Here is a 21,093-nt window from a genome sequence, read left to right as displayed (position 1 = left end):
AGTCAATAAATACCTCAGTAAAGTGGGAAAAAAACAAAAAGAGCTCTATCATTAGGTCAACATAAGAAAAGAAAACTTCATTAAAAAAAAATAGGGCCATGATTTTATTTGAGAAATATTATTTAGACATAGTAATGGTTGTGTCAAAATCTGATTCAGACAAAAAGTCTACAGGATTTCTGAAAGATGGCAGATGTGCCTTACAGTGGGCATATGGGCCAGTTCATTACTTAGCTTTACACGCTTTTGTAATGAGTAAGAAAATGTCTTCTTTCTCTTTCTTGATATGTCTTCCTTTCAGTCACTGACATCAGAACCCCTGTGTGCATAACACACACACACACACAGACACACACACACAGGTTAAGGTTAATATAGCACTTAAAAATAATCATTGCGTTTGTCCTTATTTCACATTTGTTTAGAACCACTGTGTTAAAGGTATAGAATGGCTCATGACCACAGTACTTCCTTTCCTTGGGGGCCTTTTTTCTCCCCGTGTTTCGCTCTGCTGTCTACGCCGAGCATAGTGTTCCAGGTGTTCTGCAGGTTGACCCCCGAGCAGGTGCTTTTCCTCTCTGCTTAATCTAACTTCCTCTTACATAGGGAGGCACTTTTCCCATGCGTGAGACAGGTGGTTATGTGGTGAAACTACTTGAATTATTATTCCTCATTTAACTTTTTTCTTTTCTTTGTTCATGTGGTCTAGAAGAGAGAAAATCTAAGTCCTGTCCAAGGCATACTTGAAAAAATTGAGTGCTGTTAAGACTTTTGCGACTCTTCAGGGATTATTTGCTCTTGTGGTGTGCTTAGAAGTCCCGTTGATGTCAGTGGGAGCTGTGGTCGGAGTGAGCCTGGAATCCGGCCCGTAGTCTCCAGAGAGGCAGACACCGTAGTCTTCTGGGACCCTTCTGTCTGCAGATCCGTGTTGAAGAATGCCGCAGTCCTCTGTGGCTCAGAGGACCCAGATTTATTTATCCTTCTCTGTGTCTCACGTGCTATCCCTGTAACCCTAGAGGAGGAAGGAATACAGGAGTCTAGCAGCAAGGTTTCGAACTTGGCTGAATTTCTGTGGGCGGGAACCACCCCACCTTGCTTGCCTTTGAGTCCCCCCAGCGGTTGGCACTGGGCCTGATGTGGAGTAAACGCTCAAGTACGTTTTTGTTACATGAATGAATGGATGAATATACCATTGATATTGTTGCTTTTTTAGTATGTCTTCAAAGCAAAATACATTCATTGCTGTGTGTTCTGAAGACTCATCTTTATCTTTTTTATGGCTGAGGAAAATGAGTTTTAAAGGATTTCCTGAAACTGTACAGGAAGGACCATAAGAACTTGAAAGGTAGTTATTTTCAGCCTGTGCTTAACCACATCAGAGGTGATCTTTACAGCCTCTTGATAGTTTTCTGATCCAGACAGCATTTTTAAGTCTGTTGACATTTTGTAGAATATCCCCATTAAGATCAGAGTGGATTGTTCGTGTCTTTGTCTTTTACTTTCTCACTACTCACTTCTGCAGTCTGTTCCTGGGACGGTGACCTGGAAGAATCGTTTATTTCTGTACAGACAGGGAGTAAGATATTACTGAGTTGTGAGAGTCTTTCCATGATGTCAGGAAAGCGGCCTGGAGGGAGGGGTGGGTTGCATACCATATGGGACTCTATTTCAGGGTGATGGAGGGACAGCTTCCCCAGAGGTCACAGCTTATAACTGACCTTTGTGTCCTAGGATGAGCTCTTCTTCACCTTCGGGGGAGACGCTTCCTTCCTCGTACACAGCCTAGACCACAGCCTGCTTCCTGACCGCAGTACCCAGCAGGGGAGGAATGAGGGCTTGTTGCCCCCCAGGGGTGGTCTGCAGCCTGGCCCTTCCCGCCCCCTCTCCGCACTGGCTTTCCATTTCTTTCTGGAATGCATCGATCTCTTTCTCTCCCTTTGCTGCCCCTTTCAGTTTTTGTCATCAGAAAACCCTCCACAGTTGTTCTGGAGGGGAATGTGTTAAAAATCACCATGTATTTTAACCCGAGATGCATCATTCAACAAATATTTATTGAGTAGCTACTTTGTGTCCCTGAAATACCATTCAGCCAATAATTGATTTAGAAGCCGTTAGAATCTTTATTTCTATCTAGGCAGAGCCAAAAAGCAAAGATGGAACAACACTTAATGGCTGTTTTGACTACTTTGGCACTTTCTTGTGTCAGCAGCATTATGAACTGATTTTCTTTAGAGGAAGAAAGATGTTAGATGCCAGAAAGAAACCTCCCTCTTCTTTGACTCCTAGGGAACTGGTTCCCTTTGTATCTGAAAGTCTGCCAAGTACCAAATTGGTTCAAAGGGATAAATAAGGGTCTTGTCTTATAGTGGACTCTCTGTGCTTTAGATAGAGGTCCGGACGTATAGGCAAAACACCCTACACAGAGCCCAGACTATAAAAATGAGACTTAGACCATGCCTATACAGTAGCACACAAGACTGAAGAATTGAGAACTGTGGCTTTGTTGCTGTTGTTGTTTTTAATTGGAATAAATTATCTGAGCACTTTCAAGTAAGTTAGGCAAAGTTAGGGCAGCCTTATTTTTCTCTCTCTCTCTTTTTTTTTTTTTTTTTTTAGAAAAAACCTTGTTTATAAATATACTTGAAAATCAAGTTATAATCATTTAAATGAATTATTTTTTAAAAAAACACCTATATCCTTCACATCTATTTCTGGGATAAGTTGACTTCATTTCTTGGTAAAGGTCACTTAGTGTTGACAGTTTTTGCTCTGTATTTTAAAACTTTCTCCAGAGTAGGAGTCCTCTTCCCATTTTTATGGCATGTGCACATTTTATGTACTTAGGTGTGCTTGATGCTGTATGGAGTTTGAAATGTGTAACTTTCACATTTCTGAAACGTGAAATATGTAACTGGGAGATTTCTAAGTGCCTCTTCCCTTTTCTTGTTCGCCTTCCTTTGTCCCACAGCCAAGAAAATAATGCCACTGCTGATATTGGACGTCACTTTGTTTGGCTTGAGGACGTTCAGGCTCTGACGGGAGAAACCTTCAGAACAGATAAGAAGCCGGATCCTGCAAACTGGGAATATAAGTCTCTTTACCGAGGAGATGTAGCAAGGTATCCATTGTACAGCTCTCCCTGGCTTTCCCTGGTGGGAGGGAACTTCCTTCTCCTCTGTGCTCTCTCAGCACTGTCTGCGTCTCTTTGCCTCCTCACCCCCGCCATCGACTCTGTTGACTTTTATCCACTGTTAACTTGTGTAGGCATATACGATAGAAGGTGAGTGATCTCACATTCTAAAATAAAATTTTAAACCTTGAGATCAGGACCCAGGTCAGATTAATCTTATTTAGCCATGGTGCTTGGCATAGTGTGTGGCATAGTAGGTGTTCAATGAATATTTGTAGAATGAATGAACCGAAAAATACCTTGAAATAATTGTGACTCTCCGTAAACCATTTGGTCTAATCTATATGCCGTTCTTAGAAGTTACAAAGCCCTTTTATTTATCCACCCCCTGCAACGCACACATGCCATTTTTAAAAATGACATTAAATGGTAATGACTTTTTCAAACTGTTTCCAGCATACATACGTCACCAGATAATCGTAAAAATAGCTGATGGTATTTCCTTCAGTAATGAGTTTAAACTTTTCTCCTCTAATCTGTCAATCAAAAATATTTGAATCCTCAATAAACCCTTTAGACACTTAGTACTTTGTAAGAACAATAATACACAGTCTCTGTTCCCAAACAGCTTATAGGTAATGAAAACTGAAGGTAGAGAATCATGGAATATATGGCCAAGAGGAGGCCTTGAAGATCATTATCATTCTTCATGGGCTAATTAGTTTTTAAAGTAAATTTTAGTTCCCATTACTTTTCTGCACCTCCACATTTTAGTCATGTTGTCACTCATTGTGACACTGTAACTCACCACATAAGCAACTCCAACTAAAATTTCCTCTATGATGAGTTTATATCAGTTTTTTTTGGTGCATATTTTTATCTCCATACTGTCTACTAAAACCTCATGGCAGGGAGTAAATGACTATCATATTTAAAGTGTATTTGTGTATTTTTAGAATGATTTTAATGCTCCCTAAAGTCCTGTGCGGTTTTTCATGCCGCAGATGTGGGGATACACAGCAAATGCTGGCTTGGCATGAAGTATGTAGCCTGCTCCTGTGTGTGTTCTCTCACCGATGCTAGCCTGTCTGACCCTCACAGCTCCTCCATGAGGAGGGGGCACTCTGATTTTACCAACGAGGAAAGGAATCTCAGAGATGAAGTACCTTCTCAAGGTCATACAACCAGGAAGCAGGAGAGTTGGGGTTTAAACCTGTATTTCTCTGACTTCAGATGTTCTTCCAACTGTCCACACAAAAAAAAGAAGAGACAGGTTGGGTGGTAGGGCATTTTCTAGGCTGGGAAACAGAAGACTCTGGTTCTCATTCTGACTTTGCTGTTGACTAGTAATATAATCCCAGGCAAGTCTCTTAACTTTTCTGAGCTTCCATTTCTTCAGTTGTAAATTGGGAATTGTAACGCCTGCTGTGCCTTACACTCAAATATCAAAAATATTTGCTATGAAATTAGAAATTGGTGTGCAAATAGAAAGAGTTATTATTTAGTAATAGATTGAAAAAAAGAAAAAATATGAACAGAGAGTGGCTCTTGAGCCTCTGTTAATCAATGGCCCAGAGCTCAGGAAGAGTAATTAAAGACAACTTTATTAATCTAAACCACAAAGAGACTACTACAAAGGGCTTAGGGCATTGGTGTGATTTCCTAGTAAATTACTAAAACTTAAGTGAGGCAAGTCTTGCCCAGATTAATAGCGGTACAACTGTTGGTGTCCAGGTCTGAGAAAGTGTTGGTCCCATGGTACTCTGAGCTGCTCAGGGGACGGTGGGAATACTGTGTCAGGTACTGAGTTTTCACACTTTTTAAGAGGGATACTGACAAACCAAGAGCATTGAGAGGAAGGTGAGCAGACACTTGGCTAAGGCCATCGCGTGAGGATGAGGTGAGGGCTTGTGGGTATTTGGCCCCTGTCAGGGATATGGTCGTCGTTTTGTAGGCTTTGTTGGACTGTCTTTTGGAAGGTGGGTTGGCAATGTTCTGTGTAACTTGGGAAGCAGAACCGGGACCAGTGAGTGGAAGTCTGGCTCAGCATAAAAGCGATCTAAGAGTGTGAGCATCCCAGCAATGATGTGTGTTTTGGAGCACTGTCGTAAGCAAGGGTCAGGTTCTAAAGTTAGTGTATAACAAGTCAGAATTACCTTTGGAAAATTCCGTAGGACTAATATACTATCTGTCAGTGAAGTTCAGCTAGTTTTTTCTCCATTTTTGGAAGAGATTATTGTTTCTTTGGCTATATACCAGATGAAATAATTGGCTTAAGTTTAGGAGCCAAGTTGTATGAAATAATAATAATAATTTAAACTTATCTAGTCCTTACTGTATGGCTAAGGACTTTACATATATAATTTAATTTTTTTTCTATTTATTTATTTAGTTATTTTTGGTTGCGTTGGGTCTTCGTTGCTGCGTGTGGGCTTTCTCTAGTTGCGGCGAGCGGGGGCTACTCTTCGTTGCGGTGCACAGGCTTCTCATTGCGGTGGCTTCTCGTTGCAGAGCACAGGCTCTAGGCGTGCGGGCTTCAGCAGTTGTGGTGCGTGGGCTCAGTAGTTGTGGCTCGCGGGCTCTAGAGCACAGGCTCAGTAGTTGTGGCACACAGGCTTAGTTGCTCTGCAGCATGTGGGATCTAATTCCCTGACCAGGGATTGAACCCATGTCCCCTGCATTGGCAGGCGGATTCTTAACCACTGCGCCACCAGGGAAGTCCCAGGACTTTACATATATAAACTTTTTTGATCATCCTAGCAATTCTCTGACATAAGGTACTGTTATTATCCCTGTTTTACAGACAAGGAAACTGAGGCACAGTTTGTTTGTTTGTTTGTTTTTTAAAACTTGGTCATGGTCACCCAGCTAGTAAATGGTGGAGTTGGAATTTGGACCTAGGCAGTCAGACACTGAGAAGGCATGTGTGAATTGAATTCGCCAAAGGAAAGGCAAATTCATGTTGCTCAGCCCAGCTTACTCTGGGGCTCAGACCCACTGAGTGGATTCAGGGCAGAACTGGGTGTTTGATTTAAACATATTCTCTTCCCAAACCCTTTCCCTTTTTCTTTTCTTTTCATTTCTTTCACTCTTTCTTTCTTTCTCTCTCTCTCTCTTTTTTTGGGGGGAGGTGACTAAGTACCTGTATCTGAATTTATTTAAATTAGATACATGTGATATCATTCACTGAACCTCCAAACAAAGTGGGGGTCCCTACCTCTGGAATTATTCAAGTGAAGACTAGCTGATTATTTGGTAAGGATTTTATAGGAAAGTGCCTTTATTTGGGGAACTATTGCATTAACCCTAGGTTCTGTCCAATTATTGAGGTTCTGTGATAAGTGATAAATTGTATAGAACCTAAATATCCAACAGTAGGGAAATGATTAAATAAATTATGACACACTCTTCCAATGAACCAGTTTGAAGCCAATAAAAATTGTATTTTCTAAAACTAATGGTATGGGGAAATGCTTAAAAGTAGGGAGGAAAGCCTGAAGCTATATATCAGCTATTTTAAAAAAGGATGTGTGTATGTATATATGTGAATATATGCATATGCACATTATCTGAAAGTTGATACTTAATAATGTAGGCCAGTAGCATTCTTTTTTCTCCTTTATCATTTTCATCAAATTTGCTATAAAAGGAAGCTATTAAAATCAGTTTTACAAAATGCAGTTTTAAAGTCAGAAAACATTTTTTAAGAGATTGAATATCTAAAATCTTGTTCATTTTTAGTGAAAATAAAATAGTAATTAAGGAAAACAAAACTAGTTTTTAACTTAAAATTTGTTTCTTAGGGGATGAAAGGCTTATGTAGAGCTGTTTTAGCCTATTTTATCTCATCACCCCTTTGCTAAAGTTGTTTGACTCATAAATGGAAAGGAGAGAGATTATCCAGAGATAATCCAGGAGGAACGGGAGAGAGGATAAAGAGAAAGGGTTTGAGAGAAAACTCGTGTGTGTGAGAGAAACTATTCCCGCAAAGTGGAATCACTACAGTAGAGCAGTGGGGGAGGCACAGGCAAGCAGAGAGCTTCTCAGGTCTCTGTTGACAGTGAGGAAGGAGAGGAGGTGATGGAGCTGGACCAGGATGATGTGGAAGAGAAGCTCCCTGGGAGTTGACAGAAGATGGCAGCACCTCTCTCTTGCTTTTTTCTCTCCACAGCATTTTATTGTGAAAAAATTTAAAAATACAGCCAAAGTCGAAAGAATTTTACAGTGAGCACTCATATAGCCATGCCCTGCGTTCTACCATTAATGTCTCTGTGCTTGCCTTGTCACATACGTGTCCATGCGGCTGTCTACCCACCCATCTTAATTTTTGGATGCGTTTCAAAGTAAACTGCAGAAATCAATACACTGCCCCCTAAATACTTCAATGTGCATATCATTGGCTAGAGTTCAAGATTTGCTTATTTTTTCTTTTGATTTAAAATTTACTTACAGTGTAATAATCCACATCTTTATTTGCTGAGTTTGACAAATGCATATACCTGTGTAACCCAGACACCTATGAAAATAGAGGACATTACTATGACCCCAAGAAGTTTCCCCAGGCTCCTTTCCACTCAGTCCACACCCCACCTCCCTAGAGAAGATTACCATTCTAATTTTTTTCCACCATCAATTAGTATGGTCTATTCTAGAATTTCATATAAATGGAATCATATAGCGTGTGCTCCATTGTGTCTGGCTCCTTTCACTCGGCATAATGTTTTTGAGTTTCATCCATGCTATGGCATTTATCAGTAGTTTGTTCCTCTTCCTGGTGGGAGTATTCCATCAATGGCCATACCACCATTTGTTCATCCATTCTTCTATTGATGGACACCTGGACTTTTTCCAGTATTTGGCTGTAAGGAATAAAGCTGCTGAGAACATTTGTGCACAGCTCTTTGTGTAGACATGTGGTTTCCTTTTTCTTGGGTAAATACCTAGGAATAGAATTGCTAGGTCATAGGGTAAGGTCTGTGTTTAGTTTTTTTAAGAAACTGCCAGACCTTTTCCCAAAGTGATTGTACCAGTTTACATTCCCACCAACAGCATATGAGAGTCCCGGTTACTCCACAGATCATTTGCCAACATTTGGTATTGTCAGTCCTTTTAATTTTAGCTGTCTGGTGGGCCTGTGCTGTATCTCACTGTGGTTTTGATTGCTTTTCCTTGATGACTAATGATGTTGACCACTTTATGTGCTTATTGGTCATTCATATCTTTTGTGACATTTCTGTTCAGATCTTTTGCCCATTTTTTAATTGGGTTGTTTGTATAACATACATACAGAAAAGTGTGCACAGTTTTCCTTAGCTTTTGTGCACATATTCAGTAGTCTCGTGTTTAACTCTGGGGACGCCTACATGATCCATAAAAGCATTTCAGAACCCAGCCTCTTTTCCTGTAGAGTAGAAAATAGCCAAATGTAATTTTATTTGACATACTTTGTTTCAGGATTAAAAAAAGAATCTTAGACCTCTCTGTTATCTTAAGTAGGGACACAGGGCAGTACTGAGAAAAAGGGACTGGTCTAGGAGACGGATGACCTAGCGTCACCTGAGGTCTCAGCGTCCTCATCTAGGAATGGTGTAAAAGAGGAGATGATTTCCGCCTTGCCTGTCACACATGATTGTGATGTTCAGATGACATAATGTATGGGACAGTGCTGTACAAAGCTGCAGGAGAATATAAGTTACTAAGATCTGGAAGACAGGCGTGATCTTAAATTCATGAGACGTAAACAAAGAGTCATGTTAGAGGAATAAGTCAGGCAGAAAAAGTTAACAGCTAATCCTTGTACTTCTCTAAATAGAAGCAATTTGAAGGGAAGGTGAATTTGAATGTATGCAGTTAACTTGCAGAACAGAGTGTGTCTGCTGGGTCTTCAGTGATTTGGATCCAGGGCACATGTTCTCTCAGTAACTTGTTTTCTTTTTCAAATATAAGATACAAGAGGAAAGGAGACTCCTGCCTTGGCATTAACCCTAAGAAGCAGTGTATATCTTGGGAGGGGACTTCCACAGCAAAGAAGCGGTCACACAAGCATATCGAGCGCTACTTTACAAAGAAGAGTGTGGGATTAATGAACATTGACGGAGTTGCCATTAGCAGTAAAACTGAACCTCCCTCATCAGAGTCGATCTCATTTATCCCAGTGAAGGGTGCAGAGGATGTGGTTTCCCCTGTTACAACCTGGTTGAACCCTCTGGGGATTTATGATGAAGCCACCACGCAGTGGTTACAAGGCCGGGGTCCTTCAGGGCAAGAATCCAAGCAGCCAGATTCACAGCCCAACAGAGAGAACGTGCTTCTCAAGGCCAAGGTGGAGGAGTTTAACAGGAGGGTTTGGGAGAATCCTCGGGATATTCAGCTGTGGATGGCATTTGTTGCTTTTCAGGTAAGTGTCACTGTCCCAGTTCTCTTACCTTAGAATGACGGTCTTAATTTGGGGCACTGATTTACTCTGCAGTGATTTTTGAGCTCCTAGGAGGAACCCTGGTGCCGGGCCTTTAAAGATAACTAGAATTCAGCCCTTGCCTTGAGTTTACTCAAAAGCCCAGTGAGGAAGGATAAATGCCATCTGGGGTAATAAATGCTATAACATCTAATTTGGGGATGGAATGAGGGGGTGACTTGCCACTAGGGAGTAAGAAATGGCTTCCAACGGATGGTGAAACTTGAACAGAATCGTGAAAGAACAGTAGATGCTAACCAGGCAGGGGGAGGCGTTCCTGAAATACAAACAGAACATGCGAAGTGCACAGAATTGCAAAGAGGGGCTGCCCGTGCAATGACGTAGTTAGAGCTATGTGCTCCCCTTCTGGAACACATGGATTTGTCTTCGTCCCACTTATCTTTTTGAACCACTTATATAATTATCATATTTGTCCTACATTTGGCTGTGTTATTGGTAAAACTGGCTCTTCAGAAAAGGTTTTCAAGACATTGCATGCTAGTTATTGATACATAAATCTAAGTTTAAAATGACAGAGAGTGGATAGGTAAATTAGGTGAACTAAACACAAGATCAAACATGTCTGAATAACAATTCATTTTGAGAGGTGAGAAACCGTTAGGGGCTTATAAGTCACTCTACAAGCAGCCTTGAAATCCTGAGGGTCCCCCACTTCCATTTGCATTTGTAAATTGGTGTTTTTGTTGTTGAGGACGAGGTCATGAGAAGTCCGGGCCTGTACGCCATCGAGGAAGGAGAGCAGGAAAAGCAGAAGCGGTCCCTGAGGCTGGTTCTGGAGAAGAAGCTGGCCATTCTGGAACGGGCCGTGGAAAGCAACCCGAGCAGCGTGGATCTGAAACTCGCCAAGCTGCAGCTCTGCACCGAGTTCTGGGAGCCCTCCACTCTGGTCAAAGAGTGGCAGAAACTGATATTTTTACATCCCAACAATACAGCCCTTTGGCAGAAATACCTTTTATTTTGCCAGAGCCAGTTTAGCACCTTTTCCATATCAAAAATTCAGAGTCTTTATGGAAAATGCTTGAGTACTTTGTCTGCTGTTAAGGACGGCAGCATCTTGTCTCACCCTGAGCTGCCTGGCACTGAGGAGGCCATGTTTGGTAAGGAGATGATGACCAGATCCTCGTAGGCGGGAGGAGCTGTACTTTCTTTTGGCTAAGTTGAAAATGAAGATTTGTTTTCAGTTTATTTTAGGAATGTCTAAGTCGATAAAACTGATTTTTAAAAAAGATATTATGACTCCTTTTGATAACAGGTTCTCCCCCTCCAGCTTCTTGGTGGTGGGGCATTAGAGCCAGTAGGGTTCGGAAAATATCACCAGACTAGAAGTTCCAACTTTTCTACTTATTAATCAGGTAAATGTAGTCAAGTCTCTTAACTGCTTTGGCTGTTGGTGGCCTTCTCTACTGAGATGCCTGCACTGCTCATCTGACCCATTATAGCATAGGGTCTGAGGCACTAGTGTTTGCGGGATGCCCTGACTGGCTGGAAATCACTGATAGATGTAGGTTTTTGCTATTATTATACTGTTGCCATTTTTGGCAGGTCCTGAAGGAGACTAGAATATAAATTTTGTCCAGTAATGAGGCACGGGAGCTGGAGAGTGTCACTCTTGACTTGAATCCTGAGTTTGCCCTTCATGGGTTCTGGTGTGACCTTGGATAGGTTCCTTAACCTGTTTGAGCTCTAGTTTCTCCCTCAGCAGCAATAGTACAATACCTGCTTTACCTGATTGTTGCGCATGTCAGCTAAGATAAGATATGGTGAGTCTAGCTCAGTGTCTGGCATGTAGCAGGTGTTTATTTGATCAAATCCCTGCGATCGAATAGTGCTACTAATTTCTAAAGATAGAAATATATTGCTCTAGAAATAATAAGCATTTACTCCACTGACTTAAAGAGTCTCATGTTTGATATCCTTTGTGACGAGCTCAAACAGCTTAATGGTATTTAGTAGATGGAATTGTACCACAGTTAAAATGAACTGAAATTTTCAAACATGGAACCCTGATTTGTTTACAGCGGACTGAGTACACAATGAAAACTGCTGGTGAATAATGCCATCTAGTGATCAGTTGAGTACAGATCTTTGCTTTCTGATAAAAAATCTATGACGCCATCCTTTTCCTAGAATTTTTCTCATATTAATGAGCTTTGAGTATTTGATAACCAATATTCAGACCATCCTCTTGCCTTATTTTATTGTTACTATTCGAACTCTGTGATAGTTTCACATGAAAATGAGAATGTACTTTCACTGCAGTACTATTTGAGTCCTTTAAAATCAGGACATGTATGTCCCACAGCTTTGAAAATATTAACAGTCACTAATTTCAGGGAAGAGATGTTCTGGGTGTTGAACTGCATGTCTGTAGGAGTTATGTTCTCTCCCTTTTTGGGTGTTAACCGGGGTTCTTCCCCTTTGCTCTCCCTGCCTGCAGCCCTCTTTCTTCAGCAGTGCCACTTTCTGCGGCAGGCTGGTCACTCCGAGAAGGCCGTCTCTCTGTTCCAGGCCATGGTTGACTTCACCTTCTTCAAACCCGACAGTGTGAAAGACCTGCCTACCAAAGGACAGGTGCAAGTCCTGCTTGAGTCCCCCCACCCCATCTCCATCTCTCTCCCTCCCCCCTCCCTCTTTCGTGGGGGGTTGTGGATAATGGGGGGTGGTGGTCGTATTTTTTAAATATTTATATCCTCCTTTATATCAGTCCTGTTGAGGATTGTTCCTCAGAAATATTCTGGCAATCCAAGGAAAATTCCGTAATGAAAGTAGTGAAACATGGAGAGAGGAAAGACGATCCCTCCACCTCCCCAAATACAAAGATTCACTTGTGTTCCTTTTCTTTCCCTTACTTACTGCCCGTGTTTAAATGCTAGTTGCCCCCGCCCTCCAGGCAGGCAGTTGTCATGCCCTTTAAACTGTGGTCCTCTCTCCTGCCTCTGTGGATTCTAATCTGGGTCTCGTGTCTCTCCCCTGGTGGACCTTTCCACCACCTAAAATCTTTGCTGGAGTTGCAAGTGAAATTACATGTTGGTGCTTTGTCAACACCGATCCTGACTGGGGGTGGGTAGGGCTGGGGGGGTTAGGCATTTAGAAGATGAGGGAACATTGCCAATATTTGTGATGTGAAGCAATAGAAAAAACTTACCGTAGAACTATCCAAATAAGAAAACCTTCTTTTCCCTTTTTCCACTCAAGAAAACTCAGTTTTCTACTCAGCAAAGAGGGTCTGATGAGAGATGGATTGGACATCTGAATTTATGGTGAACTTTCAAAGGTCTTTCGTGACAGGCTACGGTCTCCATCTTGTGGAGCTTTCATGAACTGCCTGTAAAGACTTTTTATCATCCTTATTTTTAACCTTTTTTTCCTAGACAAAATTGGGTTAAAGAATATTGGTTAGTATTGGTCTAACTGATTATTAGTATAAAAAGCCAGATAACACAGTTATTTTAAGACACGTTTTGCTGTTTGAATAACGTGCTGTGCTGCAGAAGTGGTTCTTAGCCTCTCTGCGGAGCCTGGGGTATGTGCTGGGGGTCAGGATCGAAATTGCCCTCACCCCCACCCCTTTGCTGACACCCTCTGGGGTGGGAGCGGTTGCTGATGGGCTTGGGGGGCGCTGCCCAGGACAGAAGCATCACCCAGGGCTGGCCCACGCACTTGAGGCTTTAAATACTCTTGAGGGCATGACCACACCTCAACTTAATACATGTTCCCAGCACACAGTAGGGACCAGTGCTTGTTGGCACCGAGCTGAAGGTGGTGGGCACCCAGTGAGTAAGAGGTCTGTAATTTCAAAGCATGTGTATGACAACTTTGAAGCTTTTATTTAATGACATTCCATACCTTTGTAACTGAGAGACACTGTTACCATAAACAGAGTGGTACAACAGAAAACAGGCAGAGTCTGGGATTACTGGTCTGTGTTTCTGTGGAATAAATGAATTGGTTATAACCATTCATCACACTTAAAAAAACAAACCTTCTTTTCCTTGACTGCGCTTCTGCCATCCCTTTTATTTATTTATTTATTATTTTTTTTGCGGTACGCGGGCCTCTCACTGCTGTGGCCCCTCCCGCCGCGGAGCACAGGCTCCGGACGCGCAGGCTCAGCGGCCATGGCTCACGGGCCCAGCCGCTCCGCGGCATGTGGGATCTTCCCGGACCGGGGCACGAACCCGTGTCCCCTGCATCGGCAGGCGGACTCTCAACCACTGAGTCACCAGGGAAGCCCTGCCATCCCTTTTATAAGAGCAAATCCTGTAAAGAGGGAGTGTAGTCCTCCCGGTTCCCCTTGCCGAGGTGGCTGCCTGCACTCGGAGCGCAGGGCCTGGCCCTCCTGTGGCTCTCCTGGATGCAGACGGGGGCTCAGGCTGGGTCATCCTGCTCCTGCCCTTTGAAGCCTGCTCGTTTTTCTTCAAGAGGTTTCTTGCAAAAGCTTTCATTGAACAGGTTACTGGCTCACTTTTTTTTTTTTTTAATATTTATTTATTTATTTGGTTGCACCAGGTCTCCTTAGTTGTGGCTTGCCAGCTCCTTTAGCTGCAGCTCACGGGCTCCTTAGCTGTGGCATGCAATCTCTAGTTGTGGCATATGAGATCTAGTTCCCTGACCAGGGATCGAACCCAGGCCCCTGCATTGGGAGCGTGGAGTCTTAACCACTGAACCACCAGGGAAGTCCCTACTGGCCAACTTTCAAAGTCCTGATTGCCAGGTGATGACATGTTCAGTTTCCTGTTCATGGAAGTGTTCACGTTTGTTCCATAGGGACTTGCTGCCGCCAGACTGCCCCCACACGCTGCAGGCCTGGTGGCCAGATGACTGAGGGAGGGGCCAGGCTTTACCCTGCAGGCCTGTTTGTTCACGAGGTGCTCGCCGTGTTCAGCCGTCTCCCAGCAAACACTTATTGAGTCCCTCCTGTGTGTTGGGCACAGTGCCAGGTGCTGGGGGTTTACTGTAATTGAGATGTGGTCCTGACCTCTAGAGCTCACAGTCTGTCCTGTTGAAACTTTGGTAATATAATATTGTAAATCAACTGTAATTCTATTAAAAAAAAAAAAAAGACGTTGAATCTCCTTCCCCTCCAAAGGTCTTGAAAGCAACATGACTTCAGGTATCAGTTAGGGGGCCCAGTGGCATTCAGGGAACTGGCAGTGCCACTGTCCCTGGTCAGAACCGGCAAATTGTCCCTCTGCCACCCAGCTGCAGGTCCCTTTTGGTGGGCTTGGCCCGTCTTTCTGTAACTAACCTCAGAGGCGTCCTCCCATCACCTTGTGCCATATTCTGTTTGTTAGGAGAAGCCGCTGGGCCCAGCCCACATTCAAGGGTGTGAATACCTCAGGGCAGGGGAGGGCCACAGGGGCCTCTCTTGGTGGCTGCCTGTCACACTAATTGTTTTTTCTGTTTTGTGTATCGTATATCTACTCCCAAGACTGATGACAGGCAAGATTTCAAGAATCATAAGCCCCACTTATGCCAGTCAGCACTGATTTTGCCCAGTGACTTAGCAGTTCTGTACAAGGTAGACTAACCTCTTTATTTTAAACCTGAACAGGTAGAATTCTTTGAGCCCTTTTGGGACAGTGGAGAGCCCAGGGCCGGGGAAAAGGGCGCCCGAGGCTGGAGAGCGTGGATGCAGCAGCAGGAGCGGGGCGGCTGGGTGGTCGTCAGCCCAGGTAAGGCGCCTCTCAGTTGAGATGCTCCACCTTTTCCTTCCAGAATTTGTTTTCACGTCTTCATGGGTTATTTGTTCGTAGGTGTGAGCTATTTATCAGTAGCTTAAGAACACTGTGCAAACATCAAAGTGTCAAAAACTCATGAAGTAACTGACCTGGGAGAAAGACTGTTTCTTCCCTGTAGAGATTTTAAAGCAGTTGACTGCCATCCCCTCCTTTAGTCCATACACTCTGAGGGTTGAATTTCTTTCCAGAGGAAGTAATTTTCATTTTTTCTTTTGTAGGTTGCTTCTGATTAGTAATTTTGTTACTAATCCCCTGCTCTCCCTCCTCCCATTTTTGTGTGTGTTTAAGACTGTCTTTTTGTTTTCTTGGCAATGTACAGACCAACATATTATTTGAAAAATACTTGCCGTTTTAGGAATACTATAAAATAATTATTAACTAGCATTTATACAGTAGTCATTCTAAGTGACTCCAGAGTATTTTCCAGATTTGTACTCTTCAAGACAGCATTGACCAACAGAAATATAATTCAAGTCACATATGTAACTTCACATTTTCTGGTAGTCACGTTAAAAAAGTGAAAAGAAAGAGGTGAAATTAATTTTGATAATGTATTTTGTTTAACCTAGTATATCAGAACATTAACATTTCAACATGTAATCAATTTAAACAAATTAATGAGATATTTTGCCTTCTTTTTTTTCCATACAAAGACTTTGACATCTGGTGTATGTTTTATACTTACAGCACGTCTCAATTCAGACCAGCCACTTTCAGGTGCTTGATAGCCTCACACTATGGCTACTGAATTGGACAGTGCAGCTCTCAGCTATTCAGGAATTGCTTCACTTTCTGGTTTTGTTGAAAGTGTGAGGGGGAGAGAGCCCAGACTCAGCCAGCCTCTTCTCACAGGTGCGACCTTTCTGGGCCTTGGTTTCTTCATCCGCAGCATGGAAGCTTTGGATTAGCTAAGGTCTGCGTGGCAGCGCAGAGCTCCAGGCCAGGTGGCATCCCCGCCTCCACTAAGGCAGGTTGGGTGGTGGGACCGTCAGGTATTTGGGGTGACTCTGCTCTGGGCAGCGCTGTCTGGTGATGGTCATGCCTCACCTGGGCTGTCAAAGGCTCAGCTGTTTTGACTTCTCTTGAGTGTCCTTTCCTAAAAGAACTGGAACTGTTCTTCAGGCTGACCTCAGTGGTTTCATATATGAAAACAATAACCTGCAGGGAAAAATGGAAGTAGGTGTTGCACTTTTAGCCACTGAGTCTGCAAGACCACATGAAGAGTTACGAAAATAGGTCTTTGGGTAATAAATCTTCTTTCTCTGGGTGACCGACTCAGCATGGTTCTGTGTTTTCAGCTTGTTTTTGTTTGTTTCTATGTTTTGTGAATGAGCAAGACTCTTAGACTGCATGGTATGTATGTTCTAAAGTTTACCATATTCTGCAATTCTATGAGGATAGAGTTCTCATAGCAGTGCCCAGAGACCAAGTTAACATTACTTCTCTGATAAATGTCCAAATGTCTAATCATCACTCATAATCAGATGTAAAGTAATTTTCTCAGAAAGGTAACCCCAGTGTTGAAACCTTGATTTTTAGTATCAAGTTAGGGACATGTGTTGGTGCTAATATTCCTGCAAAGTTTCCATTATAGAGAATCTTCTACTGAATTCAGTGAATTTCTTTCTAATGAATATAATGGGAGTACGCAAAACCCCAGCAGCATCAGGAGAAAGGTTGAAAGATTCTTGTTTTCAGAAAACTAGTGGATAGCTATTTTTGGTTTTGTTTTATTTTTAAGTTTTTGGTTCATCATGACAGGGTTGGCATCTAGAGAGTGGCTGGTGTTTCTCATTGATTCTGAAGTACTTCTTCATACATTACAACTTATTTCTTCTTGCTTACCCTCACTTCCTGTTAGGCTGTGATTGTTACGTATATACATCTGTCCACAACCATGTAACTTTTTGAATTACTGATGTAATAAATTCTGGTATCTAAGTCTGATGTGTAACTCACAGGGGTAATTTCTCTTATAGTAAGTTTCTCAGCATGATTAAAGGATTACTTCAAATGTAGACCTTTAGAAGAAGGTGATAAATAGTTAAATTTGTTTTCTTCTTTGAGGAATTCAGAAGAGCATTGGGTAGAATATTGGGTTTAAAATGCTGGTACACGTATCATGCATTTCGATTTTTTGAGATTTTTGCTTGTTATTTATTTTGAAATACTTATAGACTCACAAGAAGTTGGGGAAAAAATACACAGGGAGGTTTGTGCACCCTTCACCCAGCTCCCCACAGTGGTAGTGCTGCAGACAGTAGCACAGCCAGGAAATCGATGCTGGTACAATCCACAGAGTTCATTCAGATTTCACTGGTTTGACAGGCACTCGTCTTTGCCTGTATTTGTTTCGTACTTTACGGCTTTACCACATGTGCAGCTTCACGTAACCACAATCAAGATACAGAAGCACTGCATCGCCACAGGGCCCCCTATGCTGTACCTTTCTTGCCACACCTCCTCCCCGCTCCCCCCAACTCCTACCACTGATCTGTTCTCCATGTCTATTATTATATTACCATGTTATTTCACCTGTGTTTATAGAAATGGGATCATAGGGCATGTAACTCTTTTCAACATTTTTTATTGTAAAACACACACAAAATTTACCATCTTAACTATTTTTAAGTGTACAGTTCAGTGACATTAATTACATTCAGACACTTGTGCGTGACCATCATCACCTCTATCCATCTCCTCAACTTTTTCATCTTCTCCGGCTGCAACTCTATACCCATTAAGTATTAACTCTCCATTCCTCTCCTCTGTCCTTAGCCCCTGATAGCCACCACTCTACTTTCTGTCTCTATGAATTTGACTACTTTAAGAATGTCATATAAGTGAAATCATTCAATATTTGTTGTTTTGTGATTGCTTATTTCACTTAGTATAATGTCTTCAAGGTCCATACAGTATGAAGCACGTGTCCATATTTCTTTGCTTTTTAAGGCTGAATAATTTTCCATTGTACGTATTTCCACATTTTATTTCTCTCTCCATCTGTGGATGGACACTTGGATTGCTTCAGCTTTTGGCAGTTGTGAATAATACTGCTATGAACGTGGATACACAAATACCTGTTGGAGTTCCTGCTTTCCATTCTTTGGGGTCTATACCCGGAAGTGGAATTGCCGGATCATGTGGTAGTTCTGTGTTTAATTTTTTGAGGATCCATCACACTGTTTTCCACATCAGCTGCACCATTTTACATCCCCACCACCAATGCACGAGGGTTCCAGTTTCTTCACATCCTCACTAACAGTTGTTTTCTGTGTAACTTTTTAAGATTGGCTTTTACTCAGCAGAATTCCCCTGAGATCCGTCCATACTGTTGCATGTGTCAGCAGTTTCTTCATATTTATTGCTTAGCGGTGCCCATGGCATAGATGTACCACAGTTTGTTTCTCTATTCACCCTCTGTAGGACATTTGGATAGTTGCCAGTTTTTGGCTATTACGAATAAAACTGCTGTGGGCATTAATGTATAGGTTTTTGTGTGAACATAGGTTTTCATTTTTCTGGGATCAGCACCAGGAATACAATTTCTGGGTCTTATGGTAAGTGCATTTTAGTTTTATAAGAAACCGCCAAACTGTTTTCTGGGTGGCTGCACCATTTTACATACTCTGTTTGTTTATTTTTAAATATTGAACTTTACAGAAGACTCAGACTTTTTTCCTTTCCTATTCTGCATGTTCAGAGTTAGGAAACAAAAGTGAAATAAAGTATAGGATATCTTGACTTGCTTCTTTTTAAAAAAAAAGTGAACATGTGTCATAATCATAGGGCCACTGGCTAAAAATTCTGATGGCTTAAGAAAATCTAAAGCAATGCTCTCATTAAATGTCATTTAGCATTCTAGAAGTGTATTGTACAATACAGTAGCCACTAGTGACACGTGGCTATTTTAATTAAAATTAGTTAAAATGAAATAAAATTTAAAATTCAGTTATTCTACCAGCTACATTTCAAGTGCCCAGTAAGTCACTTGTAGCTGGAAGCTATCATATTACTCAGCACAGAATTGGAACACTTTCGGCATCACAGAAAGTTCCGCTGGGCAGTGCTGTCCTAAATATGTGTCATTCCCATTTTAATTGCTGTGATAGCATTAGCAGTCATCTTATTTCACCGGCTAACCTGCCGTTTTTTTCTGGGAACCTGAGTGACTATGGGAGAGTCTGTAAATGCCACTGAGTGTCCCAGAAGGCTGGGCCTGGGTCTTACCTTGGCTTTCCAGTTGCCCACCCCTGTAGCTGGCACAAGCAGGTAGATTTAAGTGTTGATGGTGGCTTTATTTGCTGGTTAGGTGTGCTAGAAGTTTGATTCTTGCCTAGATGATGACGATGATGAACCAGAAGACGACGACCAGGAAATTAAAGATAAGACTCTGCCCAGGTGGCAGATCTGGCTTGCTGCTGAGCGGTCCCGAGACCACAGACACTGGCGGCCGTGGCGCCCTGAGAAGACCAAGAAGCAGGCGGAGGAAGACTGTGAGGACCCAGAGAGGCAGGTGAGCGCCACGCCCCCCGCGGGGTCTTTGCTCTGCCCCCGTTCCCGTTGGGGTTTGGCTCCCCGGAAGGAGTCTGCTGGGCTTTCTGGGCACCTGCCTGGCTTGGGAGGTTCTAGCCTGCTCCTGCCTACAGAAACTCCCTTCTTTCCCGGAAACCGGGGAGGCTTTCACTGGCTGCTAGTGATGGGGGAGCATGGAGGCACTCAGCCTGATAGTTCTTGTCCCCGAGGAGGAGCGTCGGCTCTGGTGGTCACCCTTCTGGAGATTGTCTTCCAGGTTATTCAGTTAATTTTTCACACGGAAGCCTGGGGGCTCAGGGTTTAAAAGCGTGGAGTCACTGTCCTAGATTCTTCAACTGTGTCCACTTTCCCCACCCTACTCTTGGATCCTTAAAGATGGGTGGGTAGGTGTGACTCCGGAAGACAAGAGGGACAGGAGTGTAGAGGCCATGTTGGGACGGTGGGTGTCCAGCTCATCTTGCTGGGGAGGAAGTAGCATCTCTTGGGCACCTGTGCTCGCCAGGCACTCAGGTTACGTCCCTCACGGCTGTTGCATGGCTTGGCGCCTGGTACTCTGTGCCCAGTGGCCAGCAGCTTTGGAAGTTTTACATTAAACGAAAGGAAGAGATTCTATTTTGATACCTGGAATTGAGCCACTTTGACAAGATACCAAGTACAGTTGACACCTTAAACAACGAGGGGGTTATGGGCACCGACTCCCCCGAGCAATTGAAAATCCGAGTATAACTTTGCAGTCAGCCCTCCGCATCCGTGGTTCCACAGCTGCGGATTCAACCAGCCACGGGTCACAGGGTCCTGTGGGACATGTTTAGTGAAAAAATCCGTGTGTAAGTGGACCCGCCCAGTTCAAACCCGTGCTGTTCAAGGGTCTACTGTGTGCTGCTTGGCATGTGACAGGTCACAAGTACAGTCTGAGAGGTTTTACAGCAGCAAAGGCTCCTGAGCTTTGACCTGCTTGCTCTCTGCAAAGCACATGCCGTGAGAGTGGAGACTTTGCCTGTTTCCGTCACTGCTGCGTCACCAGTGCCTGGACGAAGCTTGCCCATTGGTGAGCGCTCCGTTAATAGTCCTGGATGTGGACAGTATTTATTTGATGCCAGAGCCTCGGCTCCAGGCAGAGGGATCAGCACGAGTGAAGGAACCAGAGGGCGGGGATGTTCAAGGAGTGGCCAGAATGAGAAAACAGCACTGGGAGGAAGGACGGGGTTGGC

At 43.0% G+C, this 21,093-nt stretch overlaps 1 protein-coding gene across 1 annotated transcript in view; it reads left to right on the top strand.

The window, feature by feature from the left end:
- Nucleotides 1-21,093, top strand: part of NRDE2 (NRDE-2, necessary for RNA interference, domain containing) — a 49,057-nt gene that overhangs the window by 18,465 nt on the left and 9,499 nt on the right. The window contains exons 4-9 of the mRNA XM_079700013.1: nucleotides 2,969-3,118; nucleotides 9,077-9,527; nucleotides 10,297-10,702; nucleotides 12,043-12,176; nucleotides 15,160-15,280; nucleotides 19,687-19,862. Coding sequence (XP_079556139.1) covers nucleotides 2,969-3,118; nucleotides 9,077-9,527; nucleotides 10,297-10,702; nucleotides 12,043-12,176; nucleotides 15,160-15,280; nucleotides 19,687-19,862 — 1,438 coding nt within the window. The remainder of the gene's footprint in view (nucleotides 1-2,968; nucleotides 3,119-9,076; nucleotides 9,528-10,296; nucleotides 10,703-12,042; nucleotides 12,177-15,159; nucleotides 15,281-19,686; nucleotides 19,863-21,093) is intronic.

The sequence above is a fragment of the Hyperoodon ampullatus genome (assembly GCF_949752795.1).
Source record: "Hyperoodon ampullatus genome assembly, chromosome: 3".
NCBI classification, from domain to species: Eukaryota; Metazoa; Chordata; class Mammalia; order Artiodactyla; family Ziphiidae; genus Hyperoodon; species Hyperoodon ampullatus.
The sequence above is the reverse complement of the archived record's forward strand: the minus strand, read 5'-3'. Positions and strand labels throughout refer to the sequence as shown.